Source organism: Hemicordylus capensis, chromosome 1 (genome assembly GCF_027244095.1).
Source record: "Hemicordylus capensis ecotype Gifberg chromosome 1, rHemCap1.1.pri, whole genome shotgun sequence".
In the NCBI taxonomy this organism is placed as follows: Eukaryota; Metazoa; Chordata; class Lepidosauria; order Squamata; family Cordylidae; genus Hemicordylus; species Hemicordylus capensis.
The window spans coordinates 426,197,131-426,215,309 of NC_069657.1; the positions used below are offsets into that span (position 1 = coordinate 426,197,131).

General features: G+C 41.4%; 1 protein-coding gene and 1 long non-coding RNA gene across 14 annotated transcripts in view; one reads left to right on the plus strand and one right to left on the minus strand.

The window, feature by feature from the left end:
* Window positions 1-12,519, plus strand: part of LOC128351817 (uncharacterized) — a 57,259-nt gene extending 44,740 nt beyond the window's left edge. For 2 of the 3 annotated variants that reach the window (XR_008320056.1, XR_008320058.1), the window contains one exon: window positions 10,077-12,519. This is a non-coding gene — a long non-coding RNA (uncharacterized LOC128351817). The remainder of the gene's footprint in view (window positions 1-10,076) is intronic. The other variant, XR_008320057.1, reaches the window with a different exon arrangement.
* Window positions 1-18,179, minus strand: part of THADA (THADA armadillo repeat containing) — a 239,717-nt gene that overhangs the window by 54,455 nt on the left and 167,083 nt on the right. For 10 of the 11 annotated variants that reach the window (XM_053311591.1, XM_053311582.1, XM_053311600.1 and 7 more), the window contains 2 exons: window positions 12,241-12,356; window positions 7,869-7,954 (listed from right to left, as the gene is read on the minus strand). In XM_053311591.1, the coding sequence (XP_053167566.1) occupies window positions 7,869-7,954; window positions 12,241-12,356 (202 nt within the window). Of the gene's footprint in view, window positions 1-6,433; window positions 6,554-7,868; window positions 7,955-12,240; window positions 12,357-18,179 lie in introns of those variants that run through there. The other variant, XM_053311660.1, reaches the window with a different exon arrangement.

Genomic DNA, 18,179 nt, shown 5'->3' on the forward strand with positions numbered 1-18,179 from the left:
TCTGCTATCCCCTGGTATTGCTATGTCGATTATTTTAACTTGTTTTTCTTTCTTCTCAACTACAGTTATATCTGGTGTATTGTGAGGCATATGTTTGTCTGTTTGTAGTCGGAAGTCCCATAATATTTTTACATCTTCATTTTCTACAACTTTTTCCATTTTATGGTCTCACCAATTTTTGGCTACAGGTAGCTTGTATTTTTTGCAGATGTTCCAGTGTATCATCCCTGCTACCTTGTCATGCCTTTGTTTGTAGTCAGTCTGTGCGATCTTTTTACAACAGCTGATTAGGTGGTCCACTGTTTCATCTGCTTCTTTACAAAGGCGGCACTTGCTGTTTGTTGTTGACTTTTCTACTTTTGCTCTTATTGCATTTGTTCTTAGTGCCTGTTCTTGTGCAGCCAGTATTAAACCCTCTGTTTCTTTCTTCAAGTTGCCATTCTTAAGCCATTGGCAGGTCTTGGTGATGTCTGATTTTCCACTTATATTGTGCAAATATTGACCATGCAGGGGCTTATTTCTCCATTTTTCTGCTCGGTTCTTGACTTGTTCTTTCTTGCAGGCCTGCTTTGTTTCATTGGTGTTGAATAGTTTCTCGTTATTGACCATTTGAAGTGCATCTTCTTCACTGTCCTTGATATAATTTTCAAGGCCTCTTTTCTCCTCCTCTACTGTTTGATGGACTTGCAGCATTCCTCTTCCACCTGAGCTGCGAGGGAGGTATAGCCTATCGACATCACTGCGGGGGTGCAGAGCATGATGATGATCATTATTTTCCTGGTCTTACGATCTAGCGTCTCTAGATCTGCATGGGTCCAGTCTATTATTCCTGCAGTGGCTCAGGGCGGTTTACACAGAGAAATAACAAACAAGATGGAACCCTGTCCTCAAAGGGCTCACATTCTAAAAAGAAACATAAGATAGACACCAGCAACAGTCACTAGAAGTACTGTGCTGGGGGTGGATCGGGCCAGTTACTCTCCCCCTGCTAAATAAAGAGAATCACCACAGTAAAAGGTGCCTCTTTGCCCAGTTAGCAGGGGTTGTGTAAGAAAGAAAGAAAGAATTTAGTGGGGGAGAACAATGGCGGTATCCACTGCAAGTGGACGGTATCTACTTTATATTTCTGTTTAGAGTGTGAGTTCTTAAGGGGCAGGGAGCCATGCTATTTATTTATTTTTCTCACTTTTTGTTGAAAAGTGATATATAAGTAGTAGTAGTAGCAGCAGTAGTACTGAGAAGTTTCCCTTAATGTTCAACTGAAATCTACCTTCCCATAACTTAAAACCATTTAATTTCTCTTAAGAGCAAACAATACAGTATATAGTATATATCTGTTATGAAAATGACCTACAGTTCGTTTATTTATTTATTTATTTTTTTAACATTTATATCCCGCTCTTCCTCCAAGGATCCCAGAGGAGTATACTACATACTTAGGTTTGTCCTCACAACAACCCTGTGAAGTAGGTTAGGCTGAGAGAGAAGTGACTGGCCCAGAGTCACCCAGCTAGTTTAGACTGGCTCCTTAAAACAAACATTTCAAAAGTATCACTACCTTAAAAAAACTAGTTGCAGAAATATATTGAAGAGAAAATAGTTAAGAGAAAACAAAAATATTTGTAAACATTTAGTAGAAATATATGTGCCTTAGAAAAGAACACTAGGAATCACTTTTAAAGGGAATATGTCTGTGTAATGGAGAACCTAATATGCTACCTTTCAATATTTATAAATAAATGAAGCACAAACATTTCAGACAATCTCATTATCTTGTGTCTTCCAAGCCTCTCTCACGAGACACCTACAAATCTGCCATTAAGAATTGTGTAAGAAATATAATGCACAGGGCAAGGTTTCAAACAACATGTCTTCCAAAAGGATATAACAGGGGACTGACAGATCTGGTTAGGAAAGAACACACACAATTTTTATTAGGGGTATGAATGAACACCCCATTACTCTCCATGGGTAGCTCCTAGGGACACCAAAGTGGGTTGGGTGGTAGGGTATGATGGGTACTACCTACCACCCAACCCACAAAAGAAATGGGTAAGTGGGCAAAAAAATTCTTAACCTTTCCCCATAGGATCCTATGGTGTTTGGGGGAAAGGTTAAAAAAATTTTTTTTGTTTAAAATTGCCTGATTGCACCAAGCTAACTTCCCTGTTCTCTTCAAAGATCTGGCTTTGCAAAGCAAATTTGCAAATTGTCAGCACAGAACTGTCACCTTAGGAACAGATTTGGACCAAAGAGCATATATGAATTCTTGATTCCATAGGCATCAGTGTTCCCTCTAACAGGGATTCCCAGATGCTGTTGACTACAACTCCCAGCATTCCCAGCTGCAATGGCTTTTGGCTAGGGATTATGGGAGTTGTAGTCAACAACATCTGGGAATCCCTGTTAGAGGGAACACTGATAGGCATAGCATCCCTTTATGTGATAAAAGATTGAAATAATGTGATTACATATGGTATTATATATATGTATATACATATATGTGAAAAATGCAAGTCTCCTACTCCTTCAGAACACTGAGGCAGAACTACTGGCTCCCTTGGCCCTACCAGGGTCAACATGCTACTGGACCAGGAAAAGGTGGTGATTTTGCTGCTGGGGGTGGACTGCATACTAGTAATAGGTGTTCCAGCACCCTCTTCTTGGTCATGCCCCAGCCTCTGCTCCTCAGTTCACCTAAATTCTTCCACCAGGAGGTCAGCGGTGACAGCTTTGGCCTTCATACTTGGGTCACATAGGCAGTACAAAACATTCGCTGCCGATGCATCCAAAGGTGTTGTGAACCGATCCACCACACCAGTCCTTAGCTGACCTGTCAATTGCTTCCTCAATAGTCAGAATGGACTAGAGCTCACCCATTGTCTTCTCAAGGAGAAGAGCGGCAGGCAAAGTCTGGCTCAGCATTGCTATCTAGCCACACAAGCTGTTCGGGGCAAAAAAGAAATGCTCGAGTGCCAAGACAAGCTCGGAAATGAACACCCAGTCCTGGCTGGATAGGTTGCACACTTCCAAGCCATGCCTCCTTGCCAGGCTATGTATGGCAGCCTGTTGCTCTTGCAGGCGCTGGAGCAAGAGAAAGGTGGAGTTCCACCAGACTGCAACATCCTGAGGGATCAGATGTTTAGGTAGGCCTAGCTCAAGCTAATTCTCCTTGAGCATTCACCCACTGTTTTTGCTCCAGTGGAAGAAAGCTACTATCTTGCGGTACCACTCCACAAGAGCAGCCATGGCAGCAGCAGGCTGGTGCTCAGCGCCTCCAATGGGTATGCCTCATCTGGCCTTAGCCCCAGAAAGGCCAAGTGCATCCCATAAGACCAAGTTCAGAGTGTGTGCCACACAACAGATGGACACAGGCTGAAGCCGCTCGGATGCATTAACTATGTTAAGAGCATTGCCAGTCACCATGAACTCACAGCAAAGACTTGGCAGCCTGGATAGGCATCCCTCCACCTGGCGATCAGTGGCCACCAACAGCTCTTCTGCCATGTGGAGTGTGACCACTACCTCAACATGCAGAAGAGCCCACCTGTGCTTTGCTGCATAGGAGGGGCTAGCCATATCTCCAGAAGCAGATGTCCCCTCACTCTCTTGGCCCCACCAGCGCACCATGAGGGACAGGAAAGCAGCATGCAACCCACTGCGGCTGCATCACGGATCCACAGTGAAGTGCACGCTGGTGTCAGACACTGCTGCATGAAGCAGCAGCAACATGGTCTCCCTGCATGACCAGTAAAGGGAGGGCACCACCTGCCTGCTGAAAGCGGTGTGTGAGGGGGTTTTATAGTCAGGGGTAAGCAGTAGGAGCAGCCAGGGGAAACAAGCATTCTCCACCACCTTGAATGGCTGGTCGTCCAAAGCCATCATCTCGGCAATGGCCCAGGTGATGAGATGAGGCTCTGGACGACCAGACCACTTGCCTACCAACTGCACCCACCACACAGGCAACTTCCCCTGCTTAGGAGCAGGAGCAGATGCCTTGCTGCCAATAGTTGAGGGCACACCAGGCTTGTTGCTGCCAACAGGAACAGCCTCCCGCCCGGGTGATGCTGTCGCAGGTGCAGCAGCATCCCCAACAGCAAAAGACTTTTAGCATCCCTCCCTCTGCTGAACTGAAAAAGGAGTGTCGGGTCAGGGGTAGTCTATTTATGCTGTGTTTGCCACAAACAGTTTGATATATAGAAATCTATACCTATGAGAGATAGTGTAGTGGTTAGAGAGTTGTACTAGGGCCAGGGAGACCCGGGTTCGAATCCCCATTCAACCATGAAACTCACTGGGTTACTCTGGGCCAGTCATGTATCTCTCAGCCTAACGTACCTCACAGGGTGGTTGTGAGGGTAAAAATATCCATGTATACCACACTGAGCTCTAGAAGAGCAGGATATAAATGTAAGTAAGTAAGTAAGTAAGTAAGTAAGTAAGTAAATAAATAAATAAATAAATAAATAGACTCTTTGGTGTGTAATGAATCCTCATAGGGATTCATTATGAGGAAAGGTTATTAGATGCCAAAGAATCTAAACACTTGAAAAAATTCCTAGAATATAAACTGAGTAGTACCCCACTGCCTTGCGTGTAGGAGTGAGGTGTAGTTAGCACATGGCAGTTGACAGTTGGTACTGTCCAAAGACAGTCAAAATGAATAGAAGAAATGAAGGTGTGTAATGAATCCTCATAGGGATTCATTGAGGAAAAGTTATTATACACCAAAGAAACCAAACACTTAAAAAATAGTGACCACAAATTTTGCTCCATAACTCCACTCCTACAAGGGCTAGAGCTTAGCTTTTTTTTTTTTTTTTTAAATGAAAGCTGGGAATCTGGGGGAATTAATAGGACAAATCTGATGCTCAAATCGATTTGAATCGAATCTGGCGTGATTCAATTTGGACCCAAATCTAGCCAATGGACCACAGGGGTGATTTGTTCTGTCTCCAAATTGCTCGAATCAACTAGATTTGGGTACAAATCAATTTTACCCGAATCGATTCGCACATCCCTACAGGAGAGCACATGCTCTGTACACAGAAGGTCCTAAATTCAAGCAACATTATCTCCAGTTAAAAAGATCTTAGGTCACGGGACATCTGCATAAGATCCTGGAGGTCATTAACAGTCAGAGGAGACACTAGTAGGCAGACCAATAGTCTGACTCATTACAGCTTCATAAGCATATGTGAGGTAAACAATGGCGGAACTTAGCAGATATCTGTGGCCCACTTGAGTAACCCTAGTTTTTCCTAAAAGGAAGTCCCTTAGGCTGGTGAACGGCTCCACCCACCACCTCATGGACCACCCCTCCTTGCCAGGTGACTTAGTAGCACTTTGCTTTCAAACATGAAAAGGTGATGCTGCAGGGGACTTTACGGATTAAACCCTACAACGGGGTCACTACGGATCTGCAAAGTGTGCTTCTGTACTTCCTGTGTTGTGATACTGCAGTCCCTACGCTGACACAGCAAGGTGCCGTTCACATTTCCGATGCCTTATTACAGATTTTATCTTTGCATTACAGTGCTACAATGCTGCAAGTCTGTTGCAGAAAAATAAGTTGTATTTTCCCGTTGTAGGAGTTTGAGATTCTGGGGATAGTTTTCAATACAATCTTGCCAAGTTGAAGTATTTTACCGCTGTTGCAGCATGTAATCTGGAAAGCGCCCAGGTCTTTAAAAAGACAGGATGACAATAGGGACAGCATTGGAATGCAATGGTTTGACTGTGATGTTATCTGGATTAGCTAAAATAAGTGAGTGAATAATGTCAACTCCGGAGAAAACTGCACATTTTAGCAATGGCATGACTGCTGTTGGGAATCACCAACAGTATGATGTGGCACTCCTGGTTTGGTCTCTCCCCCCTTTCCTCACTTTAAGACTGATTTAACTATTCAAAGTAAGTTTCAGAGAGGCTAGTCATGACTTTAAACAAAATATTTGTTTTTGAAGACAACAAATCAGTGACAGGCTTGCTTGTTAAGATGAGAGCACATAAGATATGGTCACATTCTGGAAATGTTTTTTGTAATTTGTAATTATACCTTCTTTAAGGAAGGAATAATCAATCAGAAACAGTCCATGTTTAACCAGTTACGGGATTATTATGCTGCATTCCAGTCTGTGCTTGATGGAACTCACTCAGTGGCCTGGAACTTATATGCAGTATTTTCCAAAGTGACTCTCACAAAAACACTGAGAAACAGTTTTATTTTTATTTGTTCCCGTACAAACCACCCCCATACTTAATTTCAAGAAACAACATTGCATACACAGCCCTTGGCCCATGCCTGGAAATACAGACAAGGAGTATAATAATTAAACTATGAAAAGCATTAAAAAGGACAATAAAAACTGAAACAGGCCTTTTTATTTGCTTAGATCAATCTATGCAGAAAGCCAAATGAAATACAATTAACCTTGTTTCTGGGCTGGAAAGCTGGGGGGCCTACACTATTTCTCAGGGCTTGGATCCATTTTCAATTCAGAGGAAGCAGGGCCATGTTGGAAAAGTCCTGGCCATCTCCATGAAATAGATTCTATAATGGACAGACATGTGAGGAACAGGGGTAGAGAAGTAGAAGTGAAGACTGGAGGGACTAGCTAGTCTTCCTCTGGCCTTCAAACTTGATGGAGCTTTTGTTTCAGAGAAATCAGATGTACAAATAAAGCCATAAATCCCAATCCTACTGTAGTGATCCCAGGAACAGAATTGTTATACTAGTGTGTATAGGCCAGTTACTACTAGTACTATATTTAACATCTATATCAATCATATGTTCATTGGTATACAGAACTTTGAAGTGAAGCTGCTCTTCTCCTGAGAAGTGATAAGCTACATTAGACAAACAATGAGGAACAACTGAGAAACAGAGATGACTGTGGCTATTTGGGTTTGTGGTTCATGTGACCAATACATGCTGGTTTGTTGGGTTAGGAAAGCAACTTGAAGTTCCCCAAACCTCTATATTCCCTCTTCCCCACAGCTCTTCATCTCTGTTGAAGGGCTCTGACTTCAATATCCTGGCTCTGTATGCCATCCAAACCTGGAGCTGTTGTTTAGCTATTGTTTATAAACAACTGATAAACCAGGATGCAAAAATGAGTTTCAGTTGATTGCATATCCTCGTTTAACCGTGATTGATAAACCACAGTTAAAAACAGCTCTTTGTTCAGACAATGCATGAAGCTGTTTAAATGACTGAAGATGTTGACATCAGAGCTCCATGCCAGGCTCTAGAAATTAAGCAGAAGAGGGAGTATGAAGGTTCAAGGGCGTTCAAGCTGTGTTTTTGACCCAACAAAAAGCAGTTTGCTGGCTCATCTGAACCAGCACGTAACTGGTTCAGATGAATTATTGGAAAGGGGTATTTGTTAAAGCTTCAGTAAGAGAATCAGTAGTGCACAAAGTATGGAGGTTGGCATATGATGGAAACTCCTCCATAACCTCTTCCCCCCGCACTTTGTTTTCAAATATACCCTGACTGGGCCAAGAAACTGAGAGACTGTGCTCTTCACTTGTTCTGTTAACTGACAGTGCTGGGAGCAGGGAGCCTGGAACATATTTGCCATGGGTGTTTTGTTTTCTTGGGTCTCACCTTCACAGACATTAAAATCACATTATCCTTCTCCCTCCACTCTTCCCTTTTAAAACAGAATTTGAGTCTTGACATGAAATTGCCTTTGTTTTATCTCCATTAAACTAGATGAAGCTCAGTGTTTTGTCAACGTAGAGAGGGTCACTAGGAAAACGCCTGAAAACCCCTGGCCTAGTGAAATATATTCCACCAGTCAGTGTACAACTCTGAAAGTTCCCTCATCTGATAGGAAAGTGATACATTAACTCAAACCTACCTTTTATTCTGGATTTCCCATGGTAATTATTCAGCAAAACAAGGACATCAAGATATGTCGCTCTAGTCACCAAACAAGGATTTTGCCTGAAAACAAAGTCATTGGCAGGTGTTAAAATTGTTTAACTTTTTAAACTGCCCCTTAAACAATCAACTCAGCAACATACCAGCAATTGTAAAGTCCTATCAGCTGCAAACTGTGTAATAAATTCAAACGTCTTTCAGCTAGTTTGCCTGTTTTACTGTAAGACGTATGGGAGGCTCAGATATGCTTTTGTTCAAAATGAAAGTCTCTGAATGGATTTTTAAAAATCTATCACAATAATACATGGGCAGGTGCAGCTGGCAGCTACCCAGTCCTGCACTGTAGGTCGGAGAGACGTTCTTTGACCTACTTCTTAGTTCTTCTTATTACCCTACTGTACTCGATAGTAGCATAGAGTATATTATTTCTATTATGTATATACCGCTTTTCAATTTTAAAAAAGCAGATTACATAGAAAGGGAATCATATTAAGATAATATTTCCCTAAACCCAAAGAGCTCAAAATCAAAATAGGAAAAGAAGATAAGACACCAGCAGCAGCCACAGTGGGGCACTATACTGGGGCTACATAGGGAGGCTTGCTCTCCCCCTGCCAAGTATTTTAAAAATCACCACTTGAAAGGGGCCTCTTTCCCTTCTGGAAGGAAGCATTTCAGTAGTCTAAAGTTATTGGGACCTTCTAAGTACTTACAAAGTTGATACCATACCAACAAATACAAGCAAATCTCTATTTAAAACAAGCTTATTGGAAGGACTGATATGATGGACCATGGAGGGAAATCCTTTAAATAATAATAAAGTGACATTTTAGCAAGGAAATGCTTTGTTTTGGTGAAGATGTATTCTTTCTACCCGCTTTCCATGTCTCTCTGACTCCGTTAGTCTTATTGAACAGTACTGATCAGTGCAAGTCTGGCACAGTGAAAAGCAGTATTGAGTTTAAGTGTTCTGCTAGATTCGGATGTACTAAAACAGTATATTCCTAAATTAGAGCTGTGTAAACTTGCCCTCAAAGTGACTCAGTATGACAGTTACATCATTTCATAATACTAAATACACCTTTCTCATAAGCATCCCATTAATTGCTGCTCACAGTTTATGATATTTAAAACTGATTCTTAATTAAATAAAGAAGTATTTAAGTGTCTTGCTACTACACAAAATCCTTGTCTCCTGCATGGGCTATTTAAGAAGAATCCCTTGCCTGCAAATTAATTACATCAACTTTTATTATATAGAGTTGCACTTTTGTATTTCAGTCCTCAAACAACATATATATCTGCTTTTGAATTCCATCTCTTTTTTTCTCAACTGCAAAACCAAGGCTTATCTTTGGGATTTTTCAGAAAAGAATCAATTTTAAGCCATCTCCTTCTGCTTTTTCTCACATACAGGCAATATTAATAGTATGTACAATATGATTCAGAGATATCCATCCACTTTATGCCAATATTACTGTGAAGAAATGCAAATTACTGTCACAGCAACCACATAGATTACTAAAGTTTCAGCTAAAAGAAATGTTAAAATGTACACTACCTTGCCAGACTATAAAAATGTAGCCTAACTTTTAAGAAAGCAGCCTTCAGCAAAACATATATTACACACTAAAATGGAAGATCAGTAGTAACACAAGCATCACTTTGACAAATGCAAACTAACTTAAGAATATAAAAAAATTATATCAGAGCCAAGGCAATAAGCATTGGTGTGCATTACACGGTGTTCACTACTTTATTTTATTTTAGCTTCTTCCATGCACTTTACACTCTTATTTTTCACTAGAGATAACATGAATTTCCTCTTTAATAAATATTCTAGGAGACTAATGAACCTATCATCATTTTTAACATTTTAGGAATATTTCTGCATTTGGAATTTTAAATAAAGTTTACATAGATCAGAAACTCTCCTGGTGAGAAAATGAATAGTTTGCTTTGGTTTTTTGCAGCTGTATTTGTCTATAAAGGTGGTGGTCTCAGCTGTTTCAACATATCCCTAGAGGGGTAAATAGGGCTTTTCATGCATCACAGACATAAATACAGTTTCCTTATGGTAGCATATCCTCACAATATTAGAGCATTTTAAAACTTCTAAAGAGTAAAAAGAAAAATGAGGAAAAAATGACAAAATTGACACTTTTTCTGTTTTCCTTTTCCAAAGGTTCCAATTAACTGTACATCTACTCATACAACTGTTCCAATTTCTTGATTGTGGTGAATCAGGGGTTCCAAGGGCACATCTGCACAACTGAAGCTTCAACAGGTTAACTCTCCTGGCTAACAGGTCTTCACATGAAGCAGAATGAGGTGGCAGAATGGACTGAACCACTTCAGAATGCAGGTGTGGCAGGATCATATTTTTTAATACTCCCTACCATGTTCTCTACAAATAGTACACTAGTGTGGCAGTGAGAAAACTGAACTAAACCTCTCTTCACAAGTAAAAGAACGTTTGCAGCCTGAAGCAGACAATCTCTACATTCTGTTGTATGCATAGACCAGGCCTAATCCATCTTGATCCGTTTCTATCTTACTCTTTCTAGTCTAATGAAACAGCTCTTACAAAGTTTGCTGATGACCTTCTTCTGACTAAACTGTACAAGGTACAAGGTTGACATCCTTTGTTGTGCCATTTTGTTCCACTGTAAGGGAATTCCTTCCTCTCAGAGAATTTAGATGGCAAGAGCCCAATGGACCTTGACCTAAAAGTTCTACCCAAGATTTCCTGCAGTTGCGTTTGGTCAGGACACTTTTGATCGTATAGGCTTCTAACAGCTTTATGCAATTTTGATTTAATAGTTTGGGGTTATTGATTTCACAGTTTTTGCCTAATTTGGGGTAAACTTGTTGAAAGATATCCATAAAGTGGTTGAAAGATATCCACAACCGGAAGCATCCGGACCTTCAGTGGAAAGCTGCTCCATTGTCAGAAGCTCCTTTTGTGACCAGAAGAATATCTGATGGAGCAGCACTCCACTGAAAGTCTGCTGGCCTCTCAATCTATTGAAGTAATTAATGGAAGCATGATTTCAAAAACGAACTCAAAACATGAGCAAAAAATTGTTTATGGATCCCAGAGTTTTGGTCCATCTACTATTTATTGAACACCAACATTTTCTTCATTTAACCTTCTATCTTGGACTGTGAAGCAATTGTGCAAGGAAGTAGAACCACGATTTTGACCAATTTTGTTCATCCTGCCTCTAATGGGAAATTTGGAACTTTCAAGCAGAGAGCTGGAAACTTTCTTGCAAAAAGCAGAAGAGCTGTACTCTGCCTTAAAAGTGTGGTTCTTCCAACATATGTAGCAGCTAGCACTGCAAAAGCCAATCAACACTTCTGGAGCTAATCCTGTACAGAAATCATCATAAATGTCAGCTTTATTTGTCTCCTGATAAAGAAGTTCATGGTCAAAACACATTGACATTACTGTTATTTGGATCAATCAGCTAGTCTATCAGCTAGCAATTGTTGGATTTTTGCTTATTCTCCCTTAACTGGTCTTGGAGGAGAGCTGGTCTTGTGGTAGCAAGCATGACTTGTCCCCTTAGCTAAGCAGGGTCCGCCCTGGTTGCATATGAATGGGAGACTTGATGTGTGAGCACTGTAAGCTATTCCCCTTAGGGGATGGAGCCGCTCTGGGAAGAGCAGAAGGTTCCAAGTTCCCTCCCTGCTATCTCCAAGATACGGCTAAGAGAGATCCCTGTGTGCAACCTTGAAGAAGCCGCTGCCAGTCTGTGAAGACAATAATGAGCTAGATAGACCTATGGTCTGACTCAGTATGTGGCAGCTTCCTATATACCTAACTTAACTCAACTAACCTTAACTTAGTCTCAGTTCAACTTTGTTAATTGAGAAAAAAATTGTAATATTGAATGTGTTTTCTCTGTTAACATGACAGTTGTTCTATGTACAGGTATTCCATCTCCCCTCTGACTCCTGAAACAGAAATATGCTTTTGTATCATTCACAGAAATCAGAATCATCTATTTGACATGTCATTTTATTTATTAATGAATGTATACACTATGTACTTACCAAAGAATTCAAGGCAGCTTACAGGTTAAGACAGTACAAAACAGACAATAAGAACAAAACAGTAAGAACAGCATTTCCAGAAAATTAGAGGAGAAGTGATTGAAAAACAACAGAGTTCATGACATTTTTGTTTTCACTTTCTCAGGTAAGTGGAAAAACAAAAAAGGTTCATTAATATCAAAGTTCTTAATAATACTGGCTAGATTGTCAAAGGCCCAACACAAAAATTTCAACCACGCAAGGTATTATCAACTTATGATAAATTCTTTTATAAAGTTTTAACCTACCTCTCAGCCAACCATAGCTTGGCCTCAATACAAGTGATGATGTCTCTCAACCCTTGCAGAAAGTCTGAATTAGCCTTGTGTTTGGACTCCAAGTAGGACTGCAGCAAATGAAATACCTACATCAAAATAATAAAAAAAAGTTGCAGACTGCTGTGAAAATATTTTTCAAATATTCAGTTCCTCAGCTTTTGGCTTTGCTCAAAAATAACTCTACAGGGAGAAAAAAACCCAGCCACCTGCAGAATGACCCTCTACAACAGTGTACAGAAAGAACATCTTGGCTCTGGTAAACTCTAATGCATCCTTTAATGCTATCCTTTAATGCTAGTGTCCTTCACAAGCATTCATTTCACTGAGATGCTTGACTACTTTTGTTTTGTTTATACTTTCCATAACATGAAAGATTATAAAAATGGCCTAATATCATATCAAAAGAAAGATAATTTACAACAGAAACCAATATATATTACATTAACCAAGGAAACCACTCTACCCATATTGGGCAGCATCCAGACTAAAGACCTGCTCCAGAAAATTTGTTCCTCTTGTAGGGAGGGACAATTTTCAGCAATCTCCCTGTCTCTCTGCATCCCCATGTTCCCCAAAAATATGTCCCCGAGGATCCCCTGATTCCCAGGTACATAGTTTTTGAGACAACGTGGGCAGCTCAGGGAAGGAGAGATTGATGAAAATCACTCCCTCCCACTTAAGTGAGGAGAATGTTAGTCTGGATGCTCTCCATTATATGCATAAAATAAAATATCACTAGGGCCACTATTCATGTATGAAGCTATTTTGGAACATTTCCATTATTTCTAATTGTTTCTAATAAACAAGAGTCATATTTAGATATATTTGAATTTCCTAAAACTAACAAAGAGGTTATTTCCTTTTTGTTCTTAAGTATTAATACCCAAATACTAAACATACACACATTTTAACAAGCATGAAGGATGTGCACATGCACTCCAGTTTAACATACACATAAGTGGTGCTTAGACTCACATAAAGATCAAAGCGGGTGGGGTACAGAATCCCTTCTCTAGCTGTGAAGAGTCCCGGGTGGGCTGCCACCATCAACTTTTTATATGAGCAGATTCACCCTTCCAAGGAAATATTCTGGGAGAGTAAAGTAGAAAACCCCTCCCTATCAGGAAAGCTTGAGAGGTCTTAGGCCTTCAAGAGCGTGTGACTAGGGCAGGACCCAATAAGGAGTAACAATCCAACAACAAGGATTTATTAATAATTGGATAATAAGGAAAACGATAGAGGAATCAACAATCACTGCTTCCATTCAAGTAAAACCTTCCCCAGGAACTACAAGAACCATGCAGTCAGATCCAAGCACTTAATCAAAAATAAATTCCCTGACCCGTCTAGCTAAACTGGTCCCTATCCTTCCTACTTAACTCCCGGTAAGAAACTTCCAGTTGATTCCCAGCCCAAGGCTGTTAGTCTCCCTACAGTAGCTGCTGATCAGACCCCACTCAGAGGCCTCCAGGGAAGAACTGAACTTTAACACACCCTTCTGCATCTCCTCTATAGGCTGTTGTCCAGTAAACCCTGCTCCTCACTGTAGAATGGGCCACACGGATTTGATTCTCCCAGGCTTTCTTCCTATGCAGTTACTCTAATTGAGGCCGAGTCCTCTCTCAAGTCTATCACTACAACCTGCCCTTGCATTCATTTGAAAAGGTGGGCATGCACAAATACAATAAGCAAGAATGCTATTTAATGTTTATATACTGCACTTCAAGTTCAAGAAACCACTTTAAGAATAGGAGTAATTACAGTTTTCTTTTTAATCTATCTATTTTTTAACACTTTGGAGGTCAGGGGTAAATGGCGGGAATTCTAATCCCACCAGTAAATCTAGTAGCCAAGTGTCTTGGACCACGTTTCATCACCATTTCCATCATTTATCAGCTAGGGCCAAACTAGATGCTACTTGGGCGCAACACAGGAGTCAATCTCCAAAAGACTTTCATTTTTAACTAAAAGCCTTGAAGCTAATCAGAAGCAGGGCAATTGTAGAGAGGGGGGAGATGGGTTGCTAATCACTTTCCCTTCTTGCTCAAATGCCCCCAAGCTATTTCCCCACCCAAGTGGGAAAAGATATCAGGCAATTTTCAGTGGTTACACAAGAGGAAGGGTTCTGTAATCCTCCATTCTCCTGATCCTCCTCTTCTCTTATTGCAGCTTTGGAAGCTATTTTTCATTTTATTTTTGTGAAGTCAAGAGACTGATTCATGTATGCCACATGCAACACCAGGTTTGGCCCTGACAAGATAGGATGCAACCTTTGACTCAAAATATTTGACATTTACCAATATGCGACCAACTGTGTCCTCATTTATCAACAAATGTCCGCAACTGTTGGGACACTCCCAATTTTTAAGAACAGTGAGAAATGATGGGACAAAAAGGGGTACATGATCAGATCAGGCAGACTGTGGAAACTCTGGATTAGAAGGACTGAATAGCCTGCAGAAGACATACATCACAGTAGCATATATATCTATATACAATTCTCCTAAATGTACCCGTCACTAATCCCATGTGTGGCAGTTCTCACAAGAGTTTGCGAGCAGCTGCCTGGGGGATAATGACAGGGACGGTGGAGAAAATGGCGGGGCCAGCCGGTCGGTCTGAGAGAAAGCACTGGCTGGCTGGCGAGGGAAAGTGCCAGGCCGGCTGGTGGGGAAGGGAAGCACCAACCAGGCCGGCCGTCAAGAGAAAGAACTGCCAGTGGGCAGGGAGCGGGGAGGAGAGGGAAGTGCTGGCCAGGCCGGCTGGCGAGAGAATGCGCTGTGGGCGGGGAGGGAGGGAGGGAAAGCGCCGGCCATGCTGGTGGGCGGGGAAGGGAAGCAAAGCGCCGGCCAGGCTGGCTGGAGAGAGAAAGCGCTGCTGGCGGGTGGGCGGGGAGGGAGGGAGGGAAAGCACCATTCACACATGGCCTGAGAGGAGGAGAACGGATTGGGGCTGAAGGGGAGAGAGGACAATGGACTGGGGCTGATGTGGGGGGTGAACTAGGGGTGCAGATGCTCTGTGCTGGATCAGCTAATTTAGAATATTTATATAACATTTTCCAACAAAGACGTTGTTAGAGAGGTTTACACAGCAAAACAAATTAAAATACAGTTTCCTGTTGCAAAAAGGGCTCACAATCTTTATTGAACAACAACAAGATACAAGGAAGATATCAGCAAACATTTTTTCCACTGGGAAGAAAAGTGCTATGCTGGGAGGATTAGGGACAATTGCTATCACACTGATAAATATAAAAGAACTATCACTTAAAACATGCCTCTTTGCCTAGTTAGCAGAGAATATTGCTAATCCTTGGGGAGGATATTGCATTCCAAAATCATGTTTGTACAGAAGCATCAGTCCGAAAATGAGGGTAGCTCTAGTGAGGTATCATCTCCATCCATTATAACCTTATAGTTTCTTCTGCACTGAAAGCACTATCAGTTCATCAACATTACTAAGAGGCTGTTGACACGAGCAGCCCTATCCCGGCTTGCACAGCCCTAAAGGTGTGCACAACCTTTAAGATTCAATACAGATGTACAACATAACCTGGCTTAGGAACTAAGCATAGGCCACAGGGTTACAAAAGACCAAATCACCAAATCTGACTAAAGGGATGTTGGGGATTTGAGTGCAAGACAGGGCCAGGGGAGGCACAAACAATTCCAAGGCCCTTCCTAAACTCCAGTCACGTTGTATCCTGCACCAAGCCTCAGTTTGTACCTTAACAGTTCACCAAAAATTTAAAACGTCAAATGGCCACCTTGTAGTGCAATGGTTTCCAAAACAGTAATATCTTCTAAACACTCATCTTAAAAAAAAACAACAAAAAAAAACACACCAAAAAACCCAGCATAACTAAAATGACAAGTTGTTGATGAATGTACAAATAAGATCCTTATTTGCTCAGCTTACTTGGAAAAAGAACAAATATGTTTTTGTGAATCGTGGTAAGCTTCAGCTTGAATTTTGAAAATAACAGTGTCTTCTTTCAGGTGTGCATCAGACTGCATCAGCATCTTTTTCTGAAAACACTAACAAGCTCATCCTGAAACTGAGATTTGTAGTTTCCTCATCAAAAGTTGAAAACCAAATATGGGGAATGTACTTATTTAAGCTACCAGGAATGGATACAGTTTCAAAAACAACAACAAAATGAGATTTCCTATTCATGGAATATTAAATCATAAAAGGAAATATAAACTAAGACCTGTGCTTGTTTTTGTGAAGATTTATTTTTTCTATGAAATTATGACCATGGCAGAACAGTTTTAGCAACTAAAACAAACTGTTGATTTCACCTTCTGACAGATCCCATGGTTCTGCCTTCTGCCATAACACTCCAAATGTCCAGCACAGCTTTCTGCACTCTATCATTACCTCTTTCAAACCCCTTCAGAAACCTACTTTTTAGAAGAGTCTCTCAAGAACCACCACAGTGTTCTCTTTATGTGCTCTGTTATCATAACTAGTCTTCTAGCCTTGCTACTCATTATGATCATCCTCTTCTCATACCTGCCACATCAAATTTAAGCCAGTGTCTAAGAACCCTAAAATCCCTAATTATTGACTGCCCAGTGAAGGATGGCTGTTGGTACTGATAACTTTATCTTTTGTACACTAAAATGGCCTATCACAGGCGTTCTCAAACTTGGGTCTCCCACAGTGTTCCCTCTAACAGGGATTCCAAGATGTTGTTGATTACAACTACAATCATCCCTAAGCAAAAGCCATTGCAGCTGGGGATTGTGTTGTTCTGTAGACAACATCATCTGGGAATCCATGTTAGAGGGAACACTGGTCCCCAGATGTTGTAGACTACAGTTTCCAGGATCCCCAGCTACCATGGCTTATAAGGAAGGTGTGCATGGTGTTTTGTAGCTGAGCCAGAATCGAAACTGATACCCGGTATGTCAATACTTGGATCCAGTAGGATCCACACATTTGATGACCCTGGCATGACCCTGGCACAATCATACCAGCACAGTTGTGCCAGTATAGTTAAGATGAGGAGTGCTTTCAAAATTCCACCATTATAAGCCATGAATATATTGCTTATAACTGGGCGGAGTGCGGCTCCGTTTTCGAGCATCTTCAGCCAGCGCTGGGCTCCTAGACTGGCCTGGAACACACCTCCCTGCCTTTACAAGCAGGGAAAGGCGCTCCCTGCAGTGCTGCAGACATGCCATTGGCCATATTTTACTCTCGAATGGGGTGAGCATCCCCGTTTGTGACGTGCATACACGCCCTGTGTGTCTGATGTCACCTGCGTCCAAAAGAAGGGTGTGGCTAGGGGCCATGGGCTGGCAGCTGAACACAAGTTGCTGGTGGCGGTGCTACGCCCCCTGGCTTATCAAGTCAAACGTATCCATCAAATCCCTCTGAAATTATGCACACACAAGAGACAGCATGCCTCCAAATTTGCTGTGAATTTGTTGCGAACGCCTAAAAAGAGGTTTCAAAGTGTTGGCAATGTTTTTTCACCACAGATAATGTATATTTTAAAGTATCTGATGACTTTTTAGCATTCCCCCAAAATTCAGGTCCATACAAGGCTGGTGCCTTTTGCTGGTTTGAAAAACAGCGATCTAGTGATTTTTGAATAATTACTGTTTGAAATCAGTAATAACAGGGAAAATAACAAATGGAAAGTCAGCTAAGAGCATAACTGCATCTGCCTACTGAGAATTCTGAAGCCAAAGTTGGAAGGGGCAAGTCCTGGCAATTTCTAGCAAGTGACTACCTGGTTCTGAACACAGGTGCCTGATAAGGACAGTCTATGAGCACTCTGGCACTTGTATAGTTAAACAACCATTCACGCCCCTCCCTTTCCTTTCATGGGCATTTGTTTTCTCATTCTCTCATCCCCACCGAAGTGGGGGAAGCAGAGGCCCTCAGCAAAGCTT